The 19,983-nt window shown below is 51.3% G+C and overlaps 1 protein-coding gene across 2 annotated transcripts in view; it reads right to left on the bottom strand.

Annotated features, from left to right (window-relative positions):
- SDK1 (sidekick cell adhesion molecule 1) overlaps positions 1-19,983 on the bottom strand; it is a 955,689-nt gene that overhangs the window by 154,780 nt on the left and 780,926 nt on the right. For both annotated transcript variants that reach the window (XM_084763891.1, XM_084763892.1), the window contains exons 20-22: positions 19,697-19,795; positions 11,203-11,394; positions 6,318-6,439 (exon numbers count right to left, since the gene is read on the bottom strand). In XM_084763891.1, coding sequence (XP_084620017.1) covers positions 6,318-6,439; positions 11,203-11,394; positions 19,697-19,795 — 413 coding nt within the window. The remainder of the gene's footprint in view (positions 1-6,317; positions 6,440-11,202; positions 11,395-19,696; positions 19,796-19,983) is intronic.

The following is a 19,983-nucleotide window of genomic DNA, read 5'->3' on the forward strand; positions in this document are numbered from 1 at the left end:
GGGCTGGGGTGTGGCTCAGTGGTAGAGCACCTGCCTAGAATCCCCCAGTGAGGGGCTGGGGTGTGGCTCAGTGGTAGAGAACCTGCCTAGAATCCCCCAGTGAGGGGCTGGGGTGTGGCTCAGTGGTAGAGCACCTGCCTAGAATCCTCCAGTGAGGGGCTGGGGTGTGGCTCAGTGGTAGAGCCCCTGCCTAGAATCCCCCAGTGAGGGGCTGGGGTGTGGCTCAGTGATAGAGCACCTGCCTAGAATCCCCCAGTGAGGGGCTGGGGTGTGGCTCAGTGGTAGAGCCCTTGCCTAGAATCCCCCAGTGAGGGGCTGGGGTGTGGCTCAGTGGTAGAGCCCTTGCCTAGAATCCCCCAGTGAGGGGCTGGGGTGTTGCTCAGTGGTACATCACTTGCCTCTCCTGCACAATTTCTTGGGTAGGCCAGCAGTAAATATTTTTTAAAAGGAAGGGGAAAAGATGGCTGTATGGAAAGAAAAGGGGAAGGAAGGAAAGAAAGGAAGGAAGGAAGGAAGGAAGGAAAAGAAAAGGAAAGGAAAGCTCATAAATACATTCAAATGCATATGGGACTAGAAGCGAGGCAGAAACTTGGGTGGGGCTCCTCCAGAACATACAAGTTCGGAAAGCCTTGCTATCCATGCAGAAGCACACAAGAGAAGACACAGAAGCTGCACTTAATTCTATGGGAAGTTAGGCTTCATGCTCTATATCTCATGGTACATGTGTTTCTGATGCGCATGCCATGTTTAGACCTATAGAAGCCATGCCCTGCAGCTTTGGGGAAGAATGGGTGTACAGTCACTGTTTGACCCATAAGCCTCATGCCTGGGGTCTAATCTGAAGGTACAGCATCAAAAACACGCAACAGTATGATCCTCTTCTTGGCGGAATAGTCTCTCCCTAAACCTGGTCCCCTCTGACTGCTGGAACCTATGCACAGGTGCCGCAGGTAGCCTAGGAGTCTAGGCAACGAGGCTAAAAGCATTAAGAGGGTGAGATGATTTGGTCCAACGTCATCACAGGGTACACAGCAGTGGATGATGCGCAGTGAGGTGGGAGCAGAGCAGGAGGGTAGTGGGGACCCAAAGGCGACCTGCTCTGCTGCTGCTGCGGCTGACTTTGAACACAGGAAGGGACTCTGGGACATCCAACGAGGTGACCTTCGGCAGGTAGAATTGCCCTGCTGACCGGTAGCTTCCCATACACCACACCTCAGGCTCCCAACAGATCTGACGTCTTCCTGCGTGTTAATCACCCCAGCTCCTCTAGAGTCTCTGGAGGCAGCACTGCCCTACGGATGCTGTGCTTTAGCACCAAAACCCACACTAGACTTGCGACCTACAGAACTCCAATAGCATGCACATGTTTGCATTGGGTACGCACTCTGTGTTTGGCAGCTCGTTGGCGGCAGCGGTAGAAAACAGGCGCCCAACATGCAAGACTGGCTAAATTAACCCATAGCTTGTAAATCTGCAGTGACTAGCACATGAGGGAAGAGAGGCAACAGGCCACCTTCCACATAAGAAAGGTAATGGAGCTGGGGCAGTGGCGCACGCAGAGGCAGAGGCACGCAGGTCTCTGTGAGTTTGAAGCCAGCTTGGTCTACAAAGAAAGTCCGGGATAGCCAAGGGTACCCAGAGAAACCCTGTCTCGAAAACAAACAAAACAAACAAACAGAAAGAAAGAAGGAAGGAAGGAAGGAAAGAGGGAAAGAAGAAAATTAGGGAAGAGACAAGAGGATCGCCGGGATTGGCTGGCCAGCAAGCCTAGACTGCTTGGTGACCTCTAAGCCCAGAAGAGACTCTGTCTCCACAACCCAGATGGGCAGTATCCAAGGAACAAGAGCTGAAGTTGACCTCTGACCTCTACACGAATATCTATACATGTGCTTTACACACATATGTCCATCTGCACATGCATGAACATATACACACAAAAGATAGACCAAAATTCAAGTAGGCATGGTAACCTGTAGGGTACAACAGTGGGCTGGAGAAACGAGGCTTCCCAGAACATGCTATTTCTATGGCGTTGACTCTGCAATAACACAAATGGCTACAGAGTGAAAGGGAAAAGCCCTAGCAATTTCTCGCAGGTGAAATGATTTTTACAGACGGTAACTGCTAATGAGCAAGGGAAAAGAGCTCAACACCTGAGATGAATGTGTCTTATGCAGGAATTGGTGACGGAAGCACAGAAAGAAAGAGTGATGTTGGGTGAGTTTTTTATTTTTTTAAGGTCAGCATTTTGGCTGTGACAGGAGGAGAGAATTAAACCCAAGGCCAAGCACTTACATTGCATTCGGTGGGCGTGTTGATTACTCTGCTGGAATCACAGGTTTACACTCTGTATAATAGCCGGGCAGAGAAAATAAGAACATTGGGCCTTCTGAAAAATGCTTTTTATATAAGGCAAATTTAGGATATAAATTTAAGGATATTTGATTTGAATTGAAAATATCACTGTAGCCTTATGGTGTTAAAAAAACAACACTACAACAACAACAACAACAACAACAACAACAACAAAATATGTTTCCTGGGGCTGGAGAGATGGCTCAGCAATTAAGAACATTGGCTGCTCTTACAGAGGCCCCAGGTCCAACTACCAGGACCCACATGGTGCTCACAACTGCCTGTTACTCCAGTTCTAGTGACTCTGATGCCCCCTTCTGGCCGTCATGAACACAGGCACACATATGGTGCACAAAGATGTGTACAGGAAAAATGCTCATGACCACAAAATAAGTAAATCTAACAAATACATTTAATGTATTGCCTCTCCCGACCAGAAAGGTCTAGAAGCAATGAGCAGGTGGTAGCAATGAGCTCCCCCAGCTCCTGATGCTCAGGTTGTGACCTTTAAATATTACTTGAGAAAGAGCTCACAGAAGCTTGGAGCAGGAAGGCACCATGTTCTGGAACACTACCATGTGCCAGCAGAAAACCAAATGGCCTCATGTCAAAAAGCCTAGTTCATGAAGGGATTGGGATGCGTGAATTTAGGCCTCAAAGAGTAGCAAAGGGCGTGACAGAGACAGATACCTCCATGGGTGGAGTGCTCGCCACACAAGCACAGGACCTGAGTTTGAATGCCTGGACATGGCAGCAAATGTCCGTAATTCCTGTTCCTATGGACAGATGAGAGGCAGAAGCAGGAGACTCCCAGAAGCTCAGGGGCCAGCTCACCTGCTCTACATAGCAGGCAAGAGACACTGCCTCATGAAAGGTGACAGTGAAGGCTAACACCTCAGGCTGTCCTCTAATGCGCACGTGGGCACATGCATGAAAGCATGTGTACACACACACACACACACACACACACACACACACACACACACTGATTAAAATAGAGCAAAGAATACAGACGCCTGCAGCACACTGACTGTAAAAGCAAACGCTTTCCTAATTGTTGCAGTGATAGGAGTGCTGGAAGAAGTAGGCAGGGCCTTCCTTTGATAATTTTTAAATGAAAGAAAGGAGAGCTAAGTATCTTTCTGCCTTCCTGGCTTTGGGGTACCTAATCAATACGAGGGAGGAGGGCGAGGGCTTCCCTTCAAAGTTTCAGAGGCAGAATGAGTAAAGGTTGAAAGAATGAGGAAATTTACCATTTCACATGTCCAAAGAAACCAATTCAGGTGAGAGAGTATGCATAAAGGAATCCATTAGGTAAAACCTTGGTTAGGGAAGTGATGGAGTAGGCATCAGGGATCGGGCAGTTCTACTTAGCATGCTGCTCTGTTGAGCATGATTTCATGCTCTTGATCTACCTCAGCATGCTCAGAGCACCCAGGATATGCTGAGGGTGCAGGAAGGAGGGAAGGAAGGAACAAGAGAGGGAGCTACATCTCATCAAAGTTTTGTGACGAACCTCTGGTTCAGAGGACACAGGGGACAGAGCAGTGCTAAGTGGTACCACCAGAAGGAATCCTGCAGGGACCTCTCCAGGGCCTGGGTGTTGCCAACAGGACACGGCACCGGTAAAAAGGGCAGTAGATTCTTGAACGAAGAAAGAGACGTGATCTATAGTGACAGGGAGAAGACGAGCGTCTGCCAGTGGATGAGGAGGGAGGAGAGGGAAGACAACAAAGAGTGTAAGGATGCTCTGGGAACAGCAGGTGTGCCTGATGCCTTGGTCTACATGCTGCCTGCTTCGATACTAGGACCAATAAACACCGAGCTGTGAAAATTGGTTTTCTGAAAACACATTGTTTTTTTTTTGTTTTTTGTTTTTTTTTTTGTTTTTGTCTTCTGCTTCTATAATTTTTGTTTCATTAACTGGGAGTTTGTCTGTCTGTTGTCTTCCTCCTTCCTTCTTTTCTCTTTCTCTCTTCTTGACTAGATACCAAATACAGATAACTCTCACTCTTCTTAAGTAAACAGCCTTACCCGCAGTGACCAATCCCCTCGCGTCTGGATGGTTTATACTGTGGGGAAGCCACATAGATTTCCAGAGACGTGGGCTTGGTGAAACTTTTGCACGTGTGTGTGTGTGTGTGTGTGTGTGTGTGTCTGTGTGTGTGTGTGTGTGTGTGTGTGTGTGTGTGTGTGTGTGTGATTCACTTCTAAATTCACAGCCAACTCCCAGAAGAGTCTTCTTCAACCCAGTTCGAGAACAGCAATGAGTCACCAGGATCTAATGGCACAGGAACTACTTCCAAACTGCATCACTCACTGCGTGTAATTTGGCTCTTTACCCTTTTCTAATCAGAAGGTGGAACTAGTGGAATGTGTGGTATTCATCCAGGCCAGCAGGTCCCATCCACACACAGCCCTTTCCATGCCCAGGCCCTTCCATGCTTGTTATATGGCCCTTGGCACTACAGTGAGTCACCCAGGCCCATCCTGGGACCCACGTGACAGGTCTTTCCATCACTTCCTAATGCTTTGTGCTGTCTCCAGACACACGCTGCTGTAGAAGGCCATCCTGCCACCCAGAATGAGAGAACGCTTTCCTCCACAGCACAAACTACCACTGGGCCCCCTATGTCCAGAACAGCACTTGGAGATGGAGCCTGCTCTAGAAAGGATGCTGAACCCATGATGCTCTATGCGAGACAAGCTGTAGCAGTCTGGGGGCTAACTGCGATGGAGATTTCAAAAACCAATCTGCTGAGTCATCTAACTTGGGGTACCACACTGGAACAGCCCTTGAGTTTTCACCGTTACTCTCATTTCTCTGGCCATCTGATAGGATCCTGTCTTCTCATCTTTGTTCATCTTGTCCCCGGTGCCTGCTTTTATTCCATCCTCTGCTCTTCCCATCCAAGGTCAAGCCCGTTTTAGAGATTCTAGAGTCCCTCCAGCACCTCAGAACACCAACAATCCCCCAAGGGCAGGTCTTTGTCATCTTTCTGTTGGGAAGCCCTACTCCCAGGGGGGTGGTTGTAGGCATAAGGTTATTATGTAATTCAAATGCTGATTTCTGTAACCCTCATATCTGGTAGCAAGCCTTGTTCTAAGAATCTTCCCTCTCAATGTTGTGTAAACACTGCTCCCCAATTGTCTTCTGATATGCCAGTAAAGCAGCTTTACAGCCAATCACTGATCAGGGGAGAGAATGGGGCTGGACTTCCTGCCAGCCAGGGGAGGAGGAGTTAGAGGAGGAAGTAGGGGATTTGACCAGGGAATTCAACCCTGGGAGAGGTCCAGGAGACATCAGGAGAGAGGTGCCAGAGCAGGAAAGCTACAAAGTGCAGGTATCTCTGGATGTATGCTGGGAGGAAGCCAAATCAGCTCAGGGGGTTAAGAAGAATGTAATAACTGCTCAGTTACTGCTGTTGTGAAGCTTACTATCAAACAATATAAAGGTCTCAATTATTGGTGTGATAGTTGGGTTAAGAGAGAAATTGAGACATAAACATTGTTTTATAAAAAATAACCTTAACAGGTGGCTGCTAATATTGGCAACTTGATAGCACCTAGGATCACCCAGGAGACACACCTTTAGCCATGTCTGTGAGGGACTTTCAAGATTTAGTTAGTTGAGGTGAGAGACCCACTTTGAGTATGGCTGTCCCCATCTCAGGGGCTATGGGGGGGTGTGTGGGGAGGGGGCAGCAGGTCCTGGACTGAATAAGGAGATGAGCTGAACATCAGCAACCATTTCTCTCTGCTTCCTGATTGTGGATTGCCATGTGACCCGCCGCCTCCTGCTCCTGCTCCTATGACTTCCCTGCCACGACGGAGAACACCTGACCGAGACCACCTGCAACTGTGAGCCAAAACAAACCTTCCTTCCTTAAGCTGCTGCCTCAGGTGTTTTGTCACAGCACTGAAAAAGGTAGCTAATACACTCAGGGCCATGAGGCGCGTACCTGCCCCTCCACAATCCACCTGCAGATGGCCGTCTTCCCGTCATAGCCGGGCCGGAACTGGAGTGTGGCAGAACGCGGGCTGATGTTGGAGATGACCAGGTTGGATGGAGCACCGGGAAGGTCTAGTGGGGAAAGAGAGAGAGGCAGGAAGAGGGTTAGCTTCCATCACAGCCTAGGCAGGGTGCCAAGCACATTAGGGAGGAAACAGAAGGCACTTTTTTGCCATACCATGAGAGTGAGAAGCTTCCCCCAGCAAGGCCTCGCAGCAGGATCCTGCCTCTAACAGGGTCACCCACTGGGCTCCAGGCCATCTGTAGTGGCATTAGGAGGCTCCTGTCTTATTTGTCTCTGTACAGAGCCGATAATTAATAAATGCTCGCTGTGCACAGGGGAGCATGATTCCATCCTCCGGGCTCCTGCCCTGGCACCAAGAAAGGAGTCATTTGACTTCTTTTCCCTGTTCCCATGATGCCCCACAAAGTCAGGGTTGAGGAGGGGATGAGAATCTGTAGGCCGTGGATGTGGTTTCCAAGACAACCTAAAGCCGGTGACAGTGCAGAACTCTTGCCTGGACTCAGTTATCCTGGAAATGACGCAAGGTGGGAAGTAAGCCCCGTCACCTGAGGGTTCCCACTCACACACAGAGACACTGGTAGGCACTCTCTAGAGGACCAGGCTTCCTGGCAAGTTCAACAAAGTGTTTAAGATGAGAAATTTCTGAGAGGTAGATAATGTGTTAAGGAGAGAAAAGGTGGCGGGGGGGGGGGGGAAGCGGGTGATGCAGATAAGAACACTCTAAGGAGTCAGGACAAAGGGCTGGGGGTAGATCTCAGCAGGCAGTGCTCACCTAGCACCCACAAAGCCCTGGGCTCGATCCCCAGGAATGCATAAGGCTAGGCAAGGCAGCGTACCCCCACAGTCCCAGTACTCAGGAGAAGGCAGAAGGGTCAGAAGTTCATGGTTCTCCTCGGTTACATAGGAAATTGGGGGCTAGCCTGGGGTCCAGGAGACCTTGTTTCAAAAAATAATAAAATAAAACAAACAAGTAAATAAACAGGACAAAACAAAAACAAGGCTGGGGTATATAGTTCAGAGCCTAGTATACGCAAGGCTCAGGGGTCCATCTCCAGGATCTAAGAGAAAGGAAGAAGGGGGGTGTAAGTATGGGGAGGGGAGAGCAAGGAGAGGGGAGAGAGGAGAGAAAAAAGGAAGGAGGCTATCTTCAGGTTCTGAGCGGCAGTGCCCTAGCTTGCATTGCTCGGTTATTTGAAGGCTGGGCTTGCCACGGGATAATAAAGCCCCTGTGGTACCAGCTTGATATATTGTCACAAGCAGGGTCTCTAGCATCTCAAGGGCCCTTCTGTATCTGGCTTAATGAACTCGAAGGAGAAAATGTTTAAAGCGAAGGACAAGTGACTCTTCTTTCTAGTCCTTGGTTATCTCGATTCTTAAACCGGCTCTTCAGTGTCTAATGGACGTAAAGCTCCTCGGCAAACAAAAGCCAGCTCCTCAGAAGGGCTCATCTCCGCAGGAGGCTCTTCCTGCCTTACTCAGGGTGTTACTTAGTGTCTTAGCATAGCTCTCCAGCTACAGGTGATCTGGCTTGAGCCACATCTCAAAGGTCACAGTCACAGCGGGAATCAGAGGCTTGCTCAGAGTAGACACCTCCAATTTCCTTCTGACTCACCCACTGCAGTTCCAGGTGACACACACAGCCCAGAGACGGTAATACTGGATGTAGAGAGGCCTTCCTGAGGTCAGTGCACTCAGTACCTATCAGGGATGGGCTCACACCAGAGGTGCCTTCCTCGGGGCCACGCCTACAAAAATACCGTGTGCTAACGATGTCCTAAGTCTGTGGTTGGGGGCTGTGTTATGGGGACCAGATATTTGGGTGAAATCAATGGGTATGGGTTGGGGAGACGGCTTAGTTGCCAAAGCCACTGGCTGAACAAGCATGAAGAACTGATCTCAGATTCTCAGAATGTAGGGTTAACAGGCCACTGGAAAATCACCCTGCCCCTGGCCTGTCTCTAAACCCGGGACTTGGAAATTCCCAAGGGGTGGTGGTGCATGCCTTTATTCCCAGCACTTGAGAGACAGAGGCAGGTGGATCGCTGTGAGTTCCAGACCAGTCTGGTCTACAAAGCAAGTCCAGGGCAGCCAAGGCTAATGCAGAGAGACCTTGTCTCAAAAAAATAAAAAATAAAAATAAAAATAAAAATAAAATAAAATAAATAAATTAATTAACTAATTAAAAACATCCCCAAGGCCATGATTCAGGCTTAACACCCAAGCAACACTTCCCACCTGGCTGTACTTTTCCACTAGTTCCCTGAACATGCTCCAAAGACCCTATAAAAGCCTGCCCATCAGCCCAGCCTGCTGCTGTCTCTGTTCCCGCTCAGAGGCAGCCGCTATTCTGTGTCTTGTGTGCGGCCCGTTATGTGGTGTGACTCTGTGGTATTCCTTGGCTCTCGGTTGCCAAGGTCCCCTTGGTGCTGGTGACTGACACCTATAATCTCAGTTCTGGGGAGGCAAAGACACGGGGATCTTGGAAGCTTGCTGGGCAGCCATGCTGGCCAAGCAGTGAGCTCCAGGTCTAGTGAGAGACCCTGTCTCAAAATAAATTGGGGAAAAAAATTTGAGGAAGGCACCAGATGTTGCCCTCTAACTATCACATGCACGAACGCACACGTGGAGATAAATACGGAATATTTTTAAAGGACTCTTTCTGTAAGCAGAAGACTTAAAACGACACGGCATTGCTTTAGTGTGACGGTCTTCCATGCTTACAGGATGGAGAACTTTCCCAGAGGCAAACTCAGGACACAGACTAGTTCCTCAGGTGGGGACCAACTCGCAGTGGTATGACATGTGCCTGTAATTCTGGTAACCATGTCAGTGTCAGGGCCATTGGCTAGGGAAAGAAAGGCTTGGTCACACCTCCTCCTGACGGTGGAGACTAGGCCCACACTCAATGGATGTAGCAGGAGAGGTCACCCCGTGGGTCCAGCTTGCTCCCTCAATCTCCTCCTCTGCCTCCACACAAAATTTGGACTTAGTGGAGGTATGTTTAGAGAGACACCATGAGGAGAGGTGAGGACGGACACATGGAACTCCTGGGGGCGCCTTTCAGTGCAGCATGCATTTCATTGGGTTCACATTATCCTTAGATGGATGCAGTGCTGGGGGGGGGGTGGCGTCTTTCAGTGCAGCACACATTTCCTTGGGTTCACATTATCCTTAGATGCATGCAGCGCTCGGGGTGGGGGGCACCTTTCAGTGCAGCACACATTTCCTTGGGTTCACATTATCTTTAGGCGCATGCAGCGCTCTCCAGAACAGTCAGGTTATGAAACCAACCTGGAAGTGGGGAGCAAATATGAGTTGACTTCATGTGAGTTTTCTGGGCCTCTATGACTAAGGTTGTCATATTCCTCTAATAAGACAAACTGATGTGCGTGCGTGTGTGCTGTGTATGTGTTGTATGGGCAGGTGCACGTACAAAACCCAGAGGAGGCCGTCACTCTATCACTCTCCACCTTACGCCTTTGAGACACCGTCTCTCCCTGAACTTGGAGCTAGGCTGCTTGGCAGCCAGCGAGGCCCAGCCGTCCTGTTTCCGTCTGGTGCCCATTAGTGCTGGGGTTACCGGTGTGTGCTGGGATTCAACCTCAGGTCTTCCTGCTCATGCAGCAAGTGCACTTACCCGATGAGTCATCTCTCCAGCCCCTTCCGTTAACGTCTTTTAAGTGGCAGGAGGCTTAACAGCCTTAATTGTAGACCCCCTCCCTATATTCACGTGGATTTCTGAGATTTCTGGGAATGCATCTGCGTCTTAAACGGAAGCTTTAAAACGGGAGGGGAAGAGTTAGGCTGCTTTTCCGGGGCTGAGAGAGGTGTTTAGGAAGAGCCTGTGAGTTTCGCGGTGACACAACGGGAAGGAATGCAAGTCATCTCCTCACTAAGGAGCAGATCCTGCAACACAGCGGCTCGCTGAACTCACAGGCCACCCACGCCCTGCACATTTCTCCCTGGCTTTTTCATCTTTCCTACTTTCCTTTTGTCTTTCTCAGATTTAGTTATTTTGTGTACATGAGTGTTTTGTCTTTCATGGGCGTATGTGCTCCGTGTGTGGCATCACAGAGTGTTGTGAGCCACCACGTGGGTGCCAGCCACTGAATCCGGGTCCTGTGCAGGAGCGAAACCTGCCCTTAACTGCTGGCCCATCTCTCTAGCTGCACGTTTTCTTCTTACAAACCCCAGTTCTTAACGTCTCCGTGGCTGAAGTGCTAAGTCTCGCGGTCTTTTAGATTTTTGAGATGGGGTCTCTCAGGTGACTGAGGCTCGCCACCAACTTACCGTGTAGTCAAGGATGGCCTCAAACTCAGGATCCACCTGCCTTTACTCGAGGAACCCTCGCCTCACAAGTGTGCATCACCACACCTGGTCTGCTTGTGCTAGGGACCAAACCCAAGACCTTGTGCACAACAGCTGAGCTGTATCCCCCGCCCCTCCCAGATGTAATCCTGACATATTTCTTATTTCCCTTTTTCAAACGTCATCTACGTGGCCACTGGCTGTGGGCCCTGGAAGGTGGACACCACGGGCTGTGGAGACCATGTCTTTAGCACCATGGAGATCAGCCAGCCCTCTCCTTTCCTGTCAAGCTACTTCTGCTTGTTCTCACACTCTGGGAGAGACACACAGCCATAGAGTGTGGAAGGCTAGGGGGAAGGCGGGGGGCCGCGGGCAGAGTCATTTGCCTTCATACGACTCGGCTCTCAGGGCGCTCGGTGGCTTCTGCGTGGAAATGAAACCATAGGAGGAGGGCCCAGAGCTTACAAGCACAAGCAAAGTCTGTATGCCAAGATCCACTGACCTGGGGGGACCCCCGAAGAGATGGTGGATGACGTGGTCAGGCCCACGCCTGCGGCCGTCACGGCAGCCACGTCGATGGTGTAGGTGGTGAGAGAGGACAGTCCCTGGATCTTGTACTCGTGGGTCGTGCTGTTGAGGGTGCGTGTGAGCCGAGAGGCATTCTTCCCGTACACCTCCCAGGAAATCTGATAGCCTGCAAAGACAAGGGACTAGCTGAGGCAGGACCCCCACGCGACAGGCTGGAAGTCACCCCTCCCTCCTCCCTGAGGGGGTTTGGGGCAGCAGGAGAGGACTCAGACTCTTTTATGACTGGAAGGAGGCCCAGGTTCCTTCTCTGTGTTCCCACAGAAGCCTCCGCTGTGCGCCCTGAGTTCTGTCAGAAAAGGCTCCTGCGACCTCAGGAGCTGGCACACGGGCAAGGGAGTGACAGATATGACAGATATGACCATCGCCCTGCAATGCCCTGCTTAGCTCACCACTCCCCAGACAGGAGACCTTGCCGCAGCAGTGTTCCCACTTTCATAAACTGCTTTTTCCTTTATCCCGCCCCTCACGTCGGTGACTCACTCTAGGGTACCATCTCACCTGTGAGAACACTTCTACCATGTGCAGGCGCGTGCATGTGCCCGTGCCCGTGCGCGTGCACATTTCTTTCCCTCTGTGTGATTACTGACAGGCCACCCTTCAGGTATTCAAAAGGAGAACGTTCCTTTCCCCTGCCCCCCCCCCCCCGCTCAGGTTTGCTTTGCTTCAGAGTTTTGCCTTGCTCCTTACTGAAGACACTGTTTTCTAGAAGAAGAAAAAAAAAATTAATTTTCCTCCCAGTTCTCTCTTCAGTCTGGTGGGGCCTTCTGATCACAATTTATTCAGCCTCAGACTCCATTATGACTTGGGGCTTAGAGGGGAAAAAAACCCCAAACAGCGCCTGATGAACCCCTTCAGAGGGGAGCTGATGGGATTAGTGGGTGCTTAAAGTGTCTCCTAAAGAGGGACAATGATGGAGAGAACCCCCGGGGTCCGCGGGGCGAAGGAAAACTGCTGAGGATGCCGGCTCTTCCCTCTTCACAAGTCAATAAGCTCGGGGACATGGAAGCCCTAGGACGCTCCTTTTCGCTCAGATGAAAGTCATAAATAAAGTTAGAAACTGCTCTTCCGGGCGAACAGAAACTTAGAGGATGGCACCTCGGGACTTTAATATTTTGAAAAAAAAAAAAAAGTAATGTCAGAACTCAGCCCCCTCTTGCTGTTCCCACAGTCATCACACAGAGTGGTAACTACCAAGAACCTTCGGGAGGGAGACTCACGTTAGTGGGGGGAGGGGCTGGGGAGATGCTGGGCCAGCCTTGAGGTCACCCGGGCACCCGAATTCCCCTGGCCTGAGGTGGAGTGGGTCTCTGCCCCAGACTCATGGAGCATCAAACTTCCCTGTTTTGTGTAGGCTGCTAGGACCACAGGCTCCAGGCCCCGCCCCCTTCTCCCCATGTTGCTGGCAAGGTCTGGCCGGGCCCCATGCTGTCTGAGGCTATCTCTGTGCCATCCGTGTCCAGTGCCAAGTCTTAGACTCTCTTTCTTTACCCACTGCCCACACTGCAGAGTTTCCACAGATGGGTGCTGAGATCTGAGTACTCCAGTTCAACTTCCATGGAAGGGTGCTGAGATCTCAGTACTCCCACTCAACTTCCATGAAAAGGTGCTGAGATCTGAGTACTCTTATTAGTCATAATTTGAAAATTTGGGTGAGGGAACAATAAAAATGCCACTGCGGCACTTGTGATGGTTGATTCTAAAGCTCTGGAGTCTCCTAGGAAACGAATCTCTGGGCGTGTTTGCGAGGGGCTTTCTAGATTGTATTGACTGAGGTGGAAATCACCCTCCCTTGGTGGAGGTGGAACTCTGTCACGGGCTGGAGTCTTGGACTAAATAAAAAAAGGGAGAATGCAAGCTGAGGCCCAGTGTTCATCTGGCTCCACTTCCTGGCTGTGGGTACAGTGTGATCATCTTTCCTCTGCCTGTACCCATCCAACTACAAGGCAAATCTGTCTATTGCCAAAGATTTGGTCCCAGCAAAGAGAAAGACAACACAGTATAGCATCAAATCTTCTGTTGCTCTAGGGCTGCAACGTTTCTACTTTTTCTGTATTTTTTTTTATTTTATTTTAGCTATTGAGACAGGGTCCCACTGTGTATCCCAGCCTGGCCTCAAACTCAGGGATTCACTTAGCTCTGCCTCCTTGGTGCTAGGATTAAAGCCATGTGCCACCGTGTCTGGCCTTTTCTTTATGCAGTGACGGACACTCTTCCAAGGGGAAGTTGGCATGAGGGGCCTCCAACAGCAGTGTTGCGAGGAGGGAGGATGGGTCTAGGGCCCATGATGCCCTGCGATCCTGTGTTGAGGAGGGGGAGGTACTGCTCCATGAGGCTGAGGCAAGGACCCACTCTGCTACTCAGTCAGCGAACTCCGGAGGAGGAAGGGGGTTGTCTCGAAGGACGTCCCAAGCATTTCACCTGGTTCAGCCAGGCAGTCCACAGGGCAGGACACTAGGCGCTAAGACGCTGCTACCTTCGCTCGACAAAGGAAGGCATAAATAAGGGAGCCCCTGGAACTTGCTAGAAGCCAGCAGCCCGGCTCTAGGATCATCTCCCCTGAGCCGTGTTTGTGTCTTCCAAGCCCAGCACTGGCCCTGGTGAGTTTCGTCTGATTAATCTCTACACAGTGCGAGATTCCGGGTCACTCTGAAGGCGGGGGAAGAGGAGTCTTCATTGAAGGCTGCCACCGTGTCTGCCAGGAAATTCTATTTGTCTAAAAGCTGTTCTTTAGTGAAATTTACCGAACACAGCATCTTGTTCGTCATGTCAACCCGGAGCCAAAACACGGCAATTTCGGCATCTTCAGTGAGCAGGGAGCTCCTGGCGTCTGCTAGGGTCCAAATGGATCACGCCGGATGCTCACTCTTCACAGATACAAATGGACGCCAAAGGGACGACCAAAGAGCTTGCTCCCAGGCTGGGGAGGTGGCTCAGCGGATGAAGTGCTTGCCTTAAAAGCACCGCTACCTTTGATCCACAGAGCCCGCATTTGAAAAGACAGGCGTAGTGGTTTATGCTTGTAATGCCAATGCTGGGGACATGGAGATAGGCCAACCCCTGGGGCACAATGGTGTGCCAACCTAGCCTAATTGGTGAGTACCAGGCCGAGTCTCAAAAATCAAGGTGGGTAGTGCTTGGGGATCAGTGCCCAATGTTGCCTTCTGGTTTTCAACTGCTGCACCCACATGTGTAAGCATGTGCACCCCTCCCCTCTCCCCGTCCCCAGCCAGCCTTCACAGGAGGGCCTAAGCTCAGAGCCAGCAGAAAGAAAGCTCTGGCTGGGAACTTGGGAGGGACGGTATAATGGGATGTTGCCACAGGGTAGAGCAATGGGCATTTGGTGTGTAAGGACGCCCCTCCTCCATTACACACAGACTTGGGATGTGGGGTGGGGGTGGGGGGCGGGGAAGGTAGTTCTGGCCAGCTAGTGCTTCATCTAACTTTAGCTTGTGGCAGGAGAGAGCAGAGCGAGGAGCTGCCTAGAGCCAGCCTTTCCCAGTCATCACCAACTGTGCTTCGGACCAGCTGGGAACGCCCCCCCGGGCTAACGGCTAACTGAGACTAACGACCACGGGAGCTTCAGAAATAATTTTCTGTTGATCTGGAGTAAATTCTCTACAAGAGAGTGGTGCATCCAATCACAGACTGTCTGTCTGCATCCCGGCCCTCATAAATCAGACTTTACAGGCGAGAGTCGGGAGATACTGCAATTTACAACAAGAGCACAATGGGCAATTTACTTGGGCAGGTGCACGGCCGCCCTTGCTCTAAGCTTCCTACTCAGTCTGGCCACAAAACAAAATGAAAGCACGGAATGGGCGTGGGCACCAAGGGCCAGGCTTACAAAGCATCATTTCCAACAGACGCCCCTACCACAAAGGTCACATTGCCCAGGACCAAACCTCAAACCTTTAGCTGTGTGTGCGTCCTGCAGCTGCCTTCAGCAGCGGGAAGGTAGACACATGATGTCTCTGAAGAGGGGGAGGTGCAGGCTACCATTCCGTGACGTAGGCTCAGGAGGCCAGGTTTGTTGGCAAGCAGTTTTTTTTCTGTTTTCTTTGGTGCGTGCGTGCGTGCGTGCGTAGACCAGAGGTCCAGGTATTCGATCCCTTTTCATCTTAAGTTTTGAGACAGTATCTCTTACTGAACTCCAAGTTCACTGATTCTGTGAGACCCTGCCTGCCTCCACTTCCTTGGTGCTGGGAATACACGTGTGTTCTGTGCGCCTGCTTTTTTTTTACACGGGCTCTGGGGACTCGGGCTCACACGCATGCGCTTGGCCGAACCATCATCTCCTGCACAATGTTGACCTTCTTGGGGCGTGTGCTAGGGAAGAGCCACGGCTTTTGGGGTAGTGTCTACCATCAGGCAGGGTGTGGAGTACTGAGGAGCACTGAAGGCAGGTGTCGCAGCGGGGTTGGGGGCTGGATGGCATCCTGCTAATGACACTGTCCCCTCTATAGCGCTTTCTCAGAACAGCGGGCAGCTTCTGCGGACGCATGTTTGAACAGCGTGGGCAGGAGTGGAGAGAAGCGAAGGCCAGAGAGTGAAGAGTGGACAACTTTGGTCCTGATGTGAAGGGCAGAGTCGGCCTAAAGCTCTAACTAACAGTGGGGGCGGCTCCTTCACTCAACCGAGGCCACAGTGGAAGCCGGCCAGCAGAACCCAACTGGGAAACATCAGAGCTCTGAGGGTCAAGCTCCATCATAAACACTAGCTGGCCGCTTGTGACTACAGGTATTTGTTTAAATAAAGTATGAAAATGAGTTCATTAGGCCCCATTAGCTGGCGAGAGCAGATGATCATAAATTGGAGGTCCTGGCAACCAGCTTTCAGCCATGGAACATTGGCGCAGCTCCACGGGTCTCCCCTCAAGCTATAAAACTAGAGGGAAGAGTGTGGGCAGTTTGGGGGGGGGGAGGTGGGAGCTTGGGCGGGGTGAGGGTGTGGATCTGAGACACGGGAGGCCCTTCTAGGTTAGGGTGCCTACCAAAGAGTCTTGGCCAGTTTCTAGAACACAGTAGATGCCTTGAGGCCAGTTGGGCCTGTGAGGCTGCCTGCCTCTCTCACTCTGCAGAATTTATGATGAGCGAGGTTCTGAGCCAGAAAGACTTCCTTTCTGGGGCTGTGGAGATGGCTCGGTTAGCGAAGTGCTTGCTGTGCAAGCATGAGGCTTTGAGTTCAGTCCCCAGACCCCACGTGAGGCATGATATCTGATTGTAACTCTAATGCTGGGGAGGTGGGGGAAAGGTGACCCCGGGGGCTTGCTGGCCAGCCAGGCTATTCCATGTGCTGAATTCCAGGCCAGGTGAGAGGCCTGGGTGGATCGTGCCTGAGGAAAGACAGCTGAGAATGTCTTCTGGCCTCTACAGACAATACGCACATGCGTCTGTACACACATGAACATACTCTCTCATACACATGCACACATACCCCCACACCCACACATACATATATGTGTACATGCATGCTGCACGTACAACACACACATACATATACACACCAAAAAACTCCTATTACACAGACACACCATCACCTCTCTGCTCCTGTTTGTTTCTGTCCCCCCCTCCCCCCCGTGTGACATAAAGCTATGCGACCTTATGTCAGCTCTCTGCTGCCGGTCTGTTCCCTCCTGGATTTGCTTCCTTCCGTTCCAGGCTTGGGGAAGCCATCTTAGTTACACGCTCTGTATCGCTGTCTTGTACTGGGAAGCACATCCACGGGAGAGCTGGACTCTGAGGCCTCACCCCAGGAGCAGCCATCTCTGGTCCCAGAGCAAGGCACTGTCTGGCACTGGCAGAGTCAGGTGGGCGGGGACAAGCACATTGCTCAGTGGCTGGGGTTTGAGGTGGGTTGGCTCCAGCATGCTGTGTGGTGTGATTTGAGAACCACTGTGAGGAGCTCTGGGGGGGGGCGGTACACAGCTGAGTCCCCCATCCTGAGCACTGCTTTGGCTGGCTGCCAGGATCACAGCTGTGACCTCCCAGTGGCAGGGGCCCTGTTGCAGTGACAGTCTGTGATGTCTCGTGCCGTCCCTACCTCATGAGCCAGCCAGCTTGGCGAAAGTTGTTGTAAGGCCATGGTGAGCTGCCACGCATCTGTGGATGCTGCCTAACTTTGTACGGCAGAGATCTGGGCTGTGACTTCCAAAAGACGGGTGACGTGGGAAGCGAGGTGGAAAAACCCATCGGGGAACCATAGACTGGGCAGATGGGCGGTACCCAAAAGGTGGCCAGAGCATACTGCACACACGCTTTCCTCCTTTAAGCTTTGCATGTGTGTTTTTAAAAAAATGTATATGCATCTGTGTGCACATGGTATCCAGAAAAACGGAGAGTGCTGTACTGAGAATCGAGAAAGGTCTCTTGGTGGCCTTGATCTAGCCAGAGAGCAGCAGGAACCCTCCCCTCTCTGTCTGGGCAACATTGAGGTTACAAGTGCATGTACTACCACACTGCCCGCCCCCCATTATTTATTTATTCATGTTACATCCTGATCACAGTTCCCCTCCCTCCTTCCCTCCTCGTCCCAGCCCCACACCCCCTTTTTCCCATTTAGGGGACACCTCCCCCCCCCCCCCACTGGTACCAACTCGCCTTGGTACAGTAAGTAGGGGCAGGACAAAGCGCATCCTCTCGCACTGAGGCTAGACAAGGCAGCCCAGCTAGGGGGAAAAAGATCCATAGGCAGGCAAGAGAGTCAGAGACAGCCCCTGCTCCCATTGTTAGGAGACCCACATGATGACCATCCTGCACATCTGCTACATGTGTGTATGGAGGTCTAGGTCCAGCCCCTGTGTGCTCTTTGGTTGGTGATTCAGTCTCTGTGAGCGCCCATGGGCCCTGGTTAGTTTTACCCATAGGTCTTCTTGCTTTATTTTTACAATCTTTTTTTATTTTTATTATTTTATATGTATGAGTGTCTTGCCTACACGCATGCATGTGCACCACGTGAGTGCCTGGTGCCCACAGAGGTCACAAGAGGGCATCCGATTCCCTGGGTCTGGAATTATAGATGGTTGTGAGCTGCCATGTGGGTGCTGAGAATTGAACCCCAATTCTCTGTAAGTTCAACACATGTTTTTAATCCTTGAGCCAGCTCTCTAGCCCATACCTGGCTTAAAAAAAAACAGGTGGGGATTTGAACTCAGGATTTCACTGAGTGGGTCATCTCCTCAGCCTTGTATGTGTTATTATTAAATATGCTATTTTTGCATTTTTAGCGCACACATTTTGAAGTCACTTGAACTTAACACAAAGCACTGCTAGGTATTTCTTTGGCCCTGTAGGGGCTTGGGGTAATACACTGAGGGCTGTGGGTAGGGGAAAATGGGACCTTCCAGGCAGAGCAGGGGTACAGTTTGTACCTTACTCCCAGCATGTGATGATACAGAGACAAGGAAGTGGCTACCAGGGCCACCTCCAAGCTGAGCTGTGAGATCATGGAGCCCTCCACCCTCAGAGCCCTCGATGCCCAGATCGGGTGGAGGAGATAAGCAGTCACGGAGAGCAAGAAGCTGCGTGCTGCGGTGTTGGGGAGGTGGCAAGCCACAGGGGAGTGAGTGTTCCTAGCAGCCACTGCTGCTGTGCAGGATACTCACAGAAAGAGGGACCCACAGCACAGGCTGGTGGCAGCCACTGAATACCTCGCCCATCTTATCTCAGCATGGCACACCTGCTCAGTTCTCAGACACGGCTCAACAGAAGAATACGAGCTTCCTTCGGCAATGTTCGGGAAATCGGGGCATTACTGCCTAGCGTTTGGGAGGCCCTAGCGTTAATCCACACAGTGTTACATAAAGAAAACAACAACAACAACAACAACAACAATAACTAAACACTAACATTTTTGTGAAGAGGAACTGTTCCCAAGCCCCTTACCATCTGTGGAGGGGTTTACTGTGAATGGACAGCTGTGTGCACCTTACCCTGAGCTTGACTCAGAGATCCAGGGGACAGAGGTGTCGGCACACCCTACTAGGAGTGCGTAAGAAATTGACCAGCACACAGTAGGCGTGTTCGGTGACCAGAGGTTCTCCCAGCCTCAGGTGCCTCACCTGTCACATGGCCAGAATATCAATACGCTCCCAGGCTGCTCTGAGAATTGAGCTAAAAGCATTAGAAAAGGTGTCAAAAAGACAATGGATGCTAGCTGCCCGGAGAGAATTCTGCAGTGTCTGAAGCAGAGACTAACCTCCCAGCTCTGAAGTGGGCCGCACCAAGAGACAAGCCACACCTCCTTGGTGGCCCCACCCTCAGGGTCATGGCCACCACCACACAGCCAGGAAGACAAGTCAGCTACTCCCAGGAGGTCAAGGTCTACTCTTACGGGCTTTGTTTGACATGAAGGTCCCCCCTTCTTGTTAGGGCACCCCTCCCGTCCTCCTTTCCAGGAGACAGGCTGCTTACCCATAATGATGCCGTTTCTCTCCTGGGGTTCCTGCCAGCTGACCTTGAGAGACGTGTCCAAAATCTCCGTGAAGCTCAGGTGCCCTACAGCTCCCGGTTCTACCAATTAAAAATGAAGAGGTCTGTTAACAGGAGAGCCCGGCCTTCTTTGATCAGACCTGTGAGGACAGCTTTAGCCACTGAGAGGAAGTGGTGCCACAGGGCCAGCAGAAGCCTGCAGGGAAGAAAACGCCAGGAGGCGCACAGCGGGGACGCAGCGGCAAGGGGCTGCGTGCGCTCTCTGCTCT

The sequence above is a fragment of the Acomys minous genome, assembly GCF_964271855.1.
Source record: "Acomys minous genome assembly, chromosome: 16".
Lineage (NCBI taxonomy): Eukaryota > Metazoa > Chordata > Mammalia > Rodentia > Muridae > Acomys > Acomys minous.